General features: G+C 54.9%; 1 protein-coding gene across 1 annotated transcript; it reads left to right on the top strand.

The window, feature by feature from the left end:
* The first annotated feature begins 2,845 nt into the window (after window positions 1-2,845).
* GP1BA (glycoprotein Ib platelet subunit alpha) lies at window positions 2,846-7,553 on the top strand. The gene is made up of 2 exons (XM_004760430.3): window positions 2,846-4,403; window positions 4,637-7,553. The coding sequence occupies exons 1-2, from the start codon at window positions 4,398-4,400 to the stop codon at window positions 6,689-6,691; spliced, it is 2,061 nt and encodes a 686-aa protein (XP_004760487.1). The 5' UTR covers window positions 2,846-4,397; the 3' UTR covers window positions 6,692-7,553.
* Window positions 7,554-8,276: the final 723 nt, after the last annotated feature.

Here is an 8,276-nt window from a genome sequence, read left to right as displayed (position 1 = left end):
TTAGTGGACCTTGAGTAGGTAGGCCTCCAGCTAACATCTCCTGCACAAGCTCTTTAAAAATGAACTACAGCCAGAACATTGAATTGGATTCTTTGGCTGAGATCACCTCTGCCTAACTTAGTGACAGAGACTAGGTGGGAAGAGACGGGACTCACTGGGCACAGGTGAGCGCGGACAGTCCAGGACTGCTCGGGGATCAGGCGACAATGGGGCCTCAATAGGAGGAACTACTCTATGTTTTTTCTGAGCACTTTGTGTAATGAATGCTGCCCAGTTCTATTTTCTCTTGCCTTGTCGCCACACTCAACATTTGAAATCCTAGGACCAGAACAGTCGTCCATGATTAGGTTACAGCCAGGAGCTAAACTTGGGTGGTGACAGGAAGTAGGCAGTGGAAGGAGCTTCCAAAAGACATTTGGGTTTCCAAAGTGGGAGGGCAAAGTGCCTGCTTCTCTACTCCTCTCAAGTCTGTGCTCCTCTAGGGAGAGGGCGACCTCCCAAAATGAAACTGGGGTCCTCTTATCCAAGAGGAATGTATGCTGAATTTAAAGAATTACACATATTTCCCTTAGGTATTACATGATAAAACACGTTAAATGGATCAAAGAAGTATTCAGATGAAAAGTATTGGGGCGCCTGGGTGGCTCAGTTGGTTAAGCGACTGCCTTTGGCTCAGATCATGAACCTGGAGTTCTGGGATCAAGGCCCACATCCGGCTCCCTGCTTGGTGGGGAGCCTGCTTCTCCCTCTGACCTCTTCCCTCTCATGCTCTCTTTCTCTCTCATTCTCTCTTTCAAGTAAATAAATAAAATCTTTAAAAAAAAAAAGAAAAGAAAAGTATGAATTAAGTGATTTACCTGAAAAGCAAGAAAGATTTATAATAAGGGAACTAAGATTTCAACTCAAGAAGGTAGGATGAGAACATGAAAATAAGCTCAAAATTTGAAGAATTATTAAAAGTGGAAGCAGACATTCATCATCAAACAGGAAAAAAGCCAGCAATTCTCTAGTAAAACTAATCCATCTGGTTCTTTGACTAGTCCAATAAAAGAGACTAATCTTTGGCAAGTCCAGTGAGTGAAAAAGAGGAGGTGGGGAGAGAAAGAAAAGACAAGGGCTCATAAGCACAAAATGGAGATTTTAACAAATGATAAGAGCAAAACATGTTCAAACCTGCCAAATAAATTTGAATAGTCACATGCAAGATATTCTATGAGAAACTACCCACTACCAAAACTGACTCAAGAAACCTCAAAAGAAAAAAAAAAAATTATAGTATAGGAAAAAAAAAAACCCTCAAAAGACCAAAAATCATAGAAATTGGAAAGGTAGTCCAGAAGCTATCCCCCGAATGGCATCCAGTCCAGATGGTTTTATAGGTGAATTCCACCAACCCTGCATTGAATGGGAAATCCCTGTGATCTCTAACTTTTCCAGACAATATAAAATTTTCCAACTTAATTATTAAAGCCAGCATAACTCTAGTAACAAAGCAAAACAAACAAACAGAAAAAGACAAAGCTCCTCAAAAGAAATCTATGAGCCACTTCTATTTTCTAACTTAGATGGGAAACCTCTAAGTAAAATGTGAGCAAACCAACCTAGTATTGAAAGAATAATTCCTGGGGCACTCAGTCATTAAGCATCTGCCTTTAGCTCAGGTCATGATCCCCTGGGATCGAGCCCTACATTGGGCTCCCTGCTTGGTAGGAAGCCTGCTTCTCCCTCTCCCTCTGCTGGTGCTCTCTCTTTGGCTATCTCTCTCATTCTTTATCAAATAAATAAATAAAATCTTTTAAAAAAAATTCCTATTGGCCAAGTAGTTTTCATTCCAAGCAAAGACGCAAAATTAGGGGCGCCTGGGTGGCTCAGTGGGTAAAGCCTCTGCCTTTGGCTCAGGTCATAATCTCAGGGTCCTGGGATCGAGCCCCGCATCAGCCTCTGCTCAGTGGGGAGCCTGCTTCCCTCTCTCTCTGCCTGCCTCTCTGCCTACTTGTGATCTCCATCTGTCAAATAGATAAATAAAATATTTTTTTAAAAAAGGCGAAATTAGAAAAAAAAAAAAATTCAGAACGTTGCCATGTGAGGGATGTGAAACACAGATCACGCAGATCACGTCAGTAGGTTCCAAACCAGAGGAATCCCTTTTCCGTGTCTGCAAAAGCCTTCAATTTAGCAATGTTTGGAGCAGCCAAATCGGGCTCCTATTACAGAAGCTAAAGTCACCAGACTTGGTTTCCCAGACTTCCTTGCAACCGGGTCACAGGTGTATGACTAATCTGAGCGACACCCAGACTTTGAAGGGGAGCTGGCTCCACAAAGGAGGAGGGGGGTCTGGGAGGTCATGGTGACACGGAGTCTCCATGGCTCGAGCAGCATGGGCTTTGGGAACCTGGTCTCGGAGCAGGAGCAGGGCTCTGCTCACCGGACTGGTTCTGCCACTTCTGCTCTGGGCCCGCAGTTCCCAGTCTGGTTCTCTGGCCCTTACTGGGAAGTCTGTGAATGCTGAACAAATACATTCCTTTTCATCCTAAACTCGCCAGGACATTCTCTGTTGCTTACAAGGAGAAACCCTAATACCAGTATATCAACAATTAGCACCCCTAGGGCCCCACGCCCCCTCACAGCCTCTCTCTCTCCACAGCCTCTCCCTACACTTCCCGATGCTCGAATCCTCTGTCGCCCACATTCTCAAGGACTTCTTGCGGTCAGCAAAGTGTATAAACATCAAGTGTTTGGAGTAACTTACATTTGGTTCAAGTGTCCCCAGTGGGGAAGTGAGTAGACAGTGGCAGACTCACGTGGTTGTATGACATCCTTTCCAGGGAAACAGGAGGGGGGATATTTTAATCATTGGAAGGGGTGATGAACCAACAGACACGGTGGCTGATTTGCTGAAACAGGGCACCTCACTTGGTCTCAGGAAGTTTGGTTCTGTTTTCAAGTTATCTCTACACCCGACGTGGGGCTCGAACTCATGACCCCAAGATCAAGAGTCACACGCTCTACCGACTGAGCCGGCGGGCCAGGTGCCGTGGTGCTGGGCGGTCTTAAAAGGCTTTAATATGGGTTGGGCACAAGGTGCGGAAGGGGTGAGAAGACAGTCCAGGCACAGGAAAGAAAGAAAGAAAAGGGTCTATCGGAGTGAAAGGTGGAGTGGAGCATTAAGAGACGGGGCTGGACACGTGGGCAAGGGTCAGATCACATAGGACCCCGGAGGCCATGTCAGGGAGGCCCTGTAGGCAGTTCTGGAAGACCACTCTGGTGGAGGATGGGGACAAGGGAGGTCAGGGTGTCAGGAGACCAGCTGGGAGGATGTTGATGTGAAGCCGGAGAGAAGAGCTGGTGTCCCAGACTTGGCATGGCGGCAGCGGGGACGGAAAGAAGCCAATTTGGGAGAGATCAGGAGGTAAAGCCAGCAGGACTTGGTGACAGGTTGTGTGGGGGGTGAAGAAGGGAAGGGGCAAGGATGACCATCAGGGATTCTATTTGTACTGACTGAATAGCTGAGTGCGGTGGGGGGTGACCGTGCTGTTCACGGGTCGGACAATACGGGCGGGTCACCTATTTGGAGAGATGATGAGCTTAGCTTTGAACATGTTGTTTTAATGGTCGTGGGACATCCACGGAATCCAACATGCAGTGGGACCTGGATGTCGGGTCTCTGGAGAGGGGTCTGGGTCAGAGCAGAGGTGAGCTGCTGGGGCGGGTGTGCGGGGTTGGACAGCCAGGGAATGAACGAGAGCAATGTTGAGTGTTCGTGAAGCACAAGAAAAGGAGAGAGCCAACGACCGGGCTCAGCGGGGAGGCTGGCTTTCCACGAAGAACAGAGGAAGGGAATCTACGGAGATCGAGAAAGGCCAGAGAAGTCAGCAGGAAACGAGTGGCATGAGTGCCAAGGTTGGAGGGGCCGTGGGTACGCAGTGCATTAAGTGAGTAAGATCATAATGGGAAGTGTCCGACAGCTAGAGGGGTGGGGGGCACTGGTGACCTCGACCACAGTGGAGCCAGTGGGTGGGGGCACCCGTGCTGGAGAGCGGGAAGGCAGAGGGCGGTCAGGGTTAAAATTGGCAACGGCGAAGGGGAAGCAAGTGGCAGCTGGAGGCTGGACTCAGGGGTGGTTGGAGGACTCCGCTCCCAACCCACCACGTGGAGATGGGAAGTGGGAGAAAGAGAGCCACAAGGAGGGCTGGGGACGGTTGTGGAAGGAGGTGATAAGGGCCTGTGTCCGGGAGGGTCACCGTTCCCGGGTCACAGGAGGGAGTCCCTATCGGACCAGCACTTCCTCCCCATGCCCACCCCCTTCCTGCCCATGCCCAGGCTCTCCTTGGAGCTGGAAGACAGCAGGGCAGAGTCACACCCTGTGAGCAGCTCTGTGCCCTCGGAGGTCCTTCTGCATGCCTGTAAGCTTGAGTTGGGGCTGGGGGTCAAGGCCGCTGAGGCACGGATAAGAATCCAGAACGTGGGGCCGTGGGGCTAGCAGTTTAGGCTTTCGGGGGCAAGGGTGGGAGAGAGCAGTGGGGGAGGACAGGAGCCGGGGTTGGGTTTCTGGTGGGTGCGCTGCAGCAGGGACTCGAACCTGGGGGAATGATGCCCAGCGCCCACAAGGTGCCCACACGTGTCCCCCTGCCCCCAGGTCCCCATGCCTCTCCTCTTGCTGCTGCTCCTGCTGCCACACCCGTCGTACCCCCAGGAGGTCTGTGAGGTCTCCCAGGTGACCACCCTGATGGAAGTGAACTGTGACAACAGGGGCCTGAAGGTGCTGCCCACGGATCTGCCAGGAGACACGGCCATCCTCCACCTGAGCGTGAACCCCCTGGGCGCCTTCTCCACAGCGTCCGTGCAGTCTCTAACCCGGCTGGCACGACTGTACCTGCGTCAGAGCCAGCTAACCCACCTGCAGCTGGAGGGTACGCTGCCTCGGCTGGAGAAGCTGGTTGTGTCCCACAATAAGCTGAAGAGCCTGCCCTTGCTGGGACAGGCACTGCCGGCCCTCACCATCCTGGACGTCTCCTTCAACGAGCTAACATCACTGTCTCCCAGCGTTCTGAGCGGCCTGGGCGAGCTCCGTGAGCTCTACCTGCGTGGCAACAAGCTCAAGACTGTGCCCCCGGGGCTCCTGCAGCCCGTGCCCCAGCTGGAGAAGCTCAGCCTGGCTGACAACAAGCTGAATGAGCTGCCCCTGGGACTCCTGGATGGGTTGGAGAAGCTGGACACCCTCTACCTCCAAGGGAACTGGCTGCGCTCCGTACCCAAGGGCTTCTTTGGGAACATCTTCCTGCCTTTCACTTTTCTCCACAACAACCCCTGGTCCTGCGACTGTGAGATCCTCTATTTTGCTCGCTGGCTGGACAGAAACTCCGACAAGGTCTACTTGTTCAAGGAGGGTGTAGATGCCAAGGCCATGACGCCCAACGTGGAGAGCGTGCGATGCGTCAACCTGGCCAACACGCCTGTCTACACCTACCCAGGGAAGGGCTGCCCCAGTCTTGGTGATGAGGATGACCTAAGCTACGATGACTATGAGAACGAGGAAGAGGTGGGACAGGTCTCTGCCACACGGGCTGTGGTCAAGTTCTCCACCAACACCAGAGCCCACACAACCCAGTGGGCCCCGACGCACTCAGTATCCGAGGCTTCCCCACACCGCCACGTGCCCCACCTGCCTTCTACCCTCGCGTCTGTGAAGAACCAGAGCCTGCTCCCAACCGCGCCAGAGCCCAGCATGGCCACCGCGCCCCGCTCCACACCCCCCACCCCCCTAAAGCTCACCATGTCCCACCCCATACCCTCCACCACGCCCCCTACCATCCTGAAGCCCACCATGCCCCGGCCCATGACCTCAACCACCTCAGGGCTCATCACTTTTACCACGCCCCAGACCACCCCAGAGCCTACAATGACCTCCACCATGGCCCCCACCACCCCTCAGCCCCCCATCACAATTCCAACCACCCCAGAGCTCAACACAACTTCTACCATGCCCCCAACCGCTCCAGAGCCTACAACGACCTCCACCATGGCCCCCACCACCCCTCAGCCCCCCATCACAATTCCAACCACCCCAGAGCTCAACACAACTTCTACCAAGCCCCCAACCACCCCAGAGCCCACTACGACCTCCACCATGCCCCCGATCACCCCAGAGCCCACAACAACTCTATTTCTCTCTGAACTGACCACATTCTTTGAGATCCCAAAATTAACCTCACTCCCTACCATTTTGGGATACCCGATAAGCCCCTCATCTGTCCACCTCCCAGGGGCCCATGAGGTGGTTCGGGGGCATCCGGAGAGCTCCAGAAATGACCCTTTGTTCAACCCTGACTTCTGCTGTCTCCTCCCCCTGGCCTTCTATGTGCTGGGTCTCCTCTGGCTTCTGTTTGCCTCTGTGGTCCTCATCGCGCTGCTGGCCTGGGCCTGGGATGCGGAGTCACGGGCCCTGGCCACAGCCACGCACACGACACATCTGGAGCTTCAGAGGGGAAAGCAAGTGACTGTGCCCCGGGCCTGGCTGCTTTTCTTTCAAGGGTCCTTCCCTACTTTCCGCTCCAGCCTCTTCCTGTGGGTACGGGCTAACGGCCGCATAGGGCCTCTGTGGGCAGGACGACGGCCCTCGGCCCTGAGTCTGGGTCGGGGTCAGGACCTGCTGGGCACAGTGGGCACTAGGTACGCAGGCCACAGCCTCTGAGGGCGGGCAGTTTGGGGACCTGCAGAGGCTGGGATGGCTTTCCTCCTTGGATCTAGGTGGGGGTGAGTGAGCAAGGAGTATGGGGTCGGGGGGAGGCCTTCATCACCTTTCCTTTACCAGAAACCTCCTCTTCACAGCACACACACAACCTCAAACGCACAACCACGGCCAGGCAGCAGGGGTGGAGAGGAACGGGCAGGTCACAGAACAAAGCTCCTGGTTCCGGGACCACTAGGTCATTACCGTCACCTTGGGGAAAGCTTGAGGGAAAAGCAAAGGGAACAGAGCAGGATTCTCACACGCATACAAGGGAGGGAACTGGGAAAGTGCCGTATGGAGACGGGGCCCTGATAGTCGCTGGGGAGCACAAACATGGTGGTTTCCTTTTCTTTCCCCCTGCTGGGCATTTCCTAGTTTTCCAGCCTTGTATGGTATTTGCAGAATAAAAACAAAACAAAACAACAACAAAAAAACCCCTGTGTTTCCTCCAGAGACCAGAGTGCCCAGAGGGCCTATCACTCGCACAACCGAAGCCCCACCTGCCCCCGCCCAAGTTGGCTCCCTCACCCACAAAAGTGCACCCGCTGCCTGGGGGGGCTGACGACCAGGCCACCGCGAATACTAGTTCTAGCTCTAAACCCTAAGTCTTCCTGGAGCGGCCACTCCTGAGGCGTACCAGCCCCCCAGCACCCAGGAGCCAGGCGGGCACCCGCCCCACACCTGCCTGCACCTGCCCAACTCAGCGCCCAGTGCGTGTGCCCGGCGGCCTGCGCCACCACACTGGGTCCTACTGACCACCGACCTGCCCCAGCCAGGCGTCCTGCTTGCACGCTGGAACCCACTCCTCTCCCGCTGCCCACCATCCGCCATTTTCCCTCACCACACAGAGTGGGCGGTCTTTCCTGCGGGGTCTCCAGCCCAAACCAAGGCTGGCCCCATCTCTGGGGCCCAGAGAACAGGAATGAGAGCTGAGCCTTCCTAGCTCGAGACCCCCCCACTTCTCTGGATGGCACGAACCTGAAAACCCGCCCACACCTGTCCTGCTTGGAAGCCTCCCGTGGGCACAGCACAAACCCAGAGCTCAGCCAGCAAGGGCTTCGATGAGCTCACCCAGCTGACTTCTTACAGTAGGGGCTTTTCCCCCTGTGCTCCCGGGGCTGCAAGCTTCGAGATCACCTGTTCCCTGCACTGCCCCCCACCCCCCAGGAGTCCCCTCCAAGACTTCACTCTCTAGTCCGGCATGTGTGCCGCCCCATCCATCTGACGACCGCCACCAGCGGCGCTCTCTCCTCCAGCCGGGCCGGGGCCCCCAAGTTACCCTGCCACGGTCCACTCTCCACTCTCTCCCCTACTGCCCCTGGGTCATCTTCCCCTCTGGACTTAGAACCCCTTAAGGACAAGACCCAGGCTCCCGGTGTTTTAGAGTGGCCACTGTGGCCCAGGCCGACAAATGTCCAGAATAGGTAAGAGGAGTGGCAGACACGGGAGGTCCCAGCCGGCGCGCTGGGCTGCCGGGCTCCTCCTCTCCTCCTCCTGAGGTGGCTCTGCCAAGGGGACAGCTCCCACCTGCTGCCTGCCTGTCCCC

This window comes from Mustela putorius, unplaced genomic scaffold (assembly GCF_011764305.1).
Source record: "Mustela putorius furo isolate JIRA1106 unplaced genomic scaffold, ASM1176430v1.1 tig00000695_pilon_pilon_pilon, whole genome shotgun sequence".
Lineage (NCBI taxonomy): Eukaryota > Metazoa > Chordata > Mammalia > Carnivora > Mustelidae > Mustela > Mustela putorius.
Note: the sequence above shows the minus strand (reverse complement) of the source record. Positions and strands in the feature narration are given on the sequence as shown.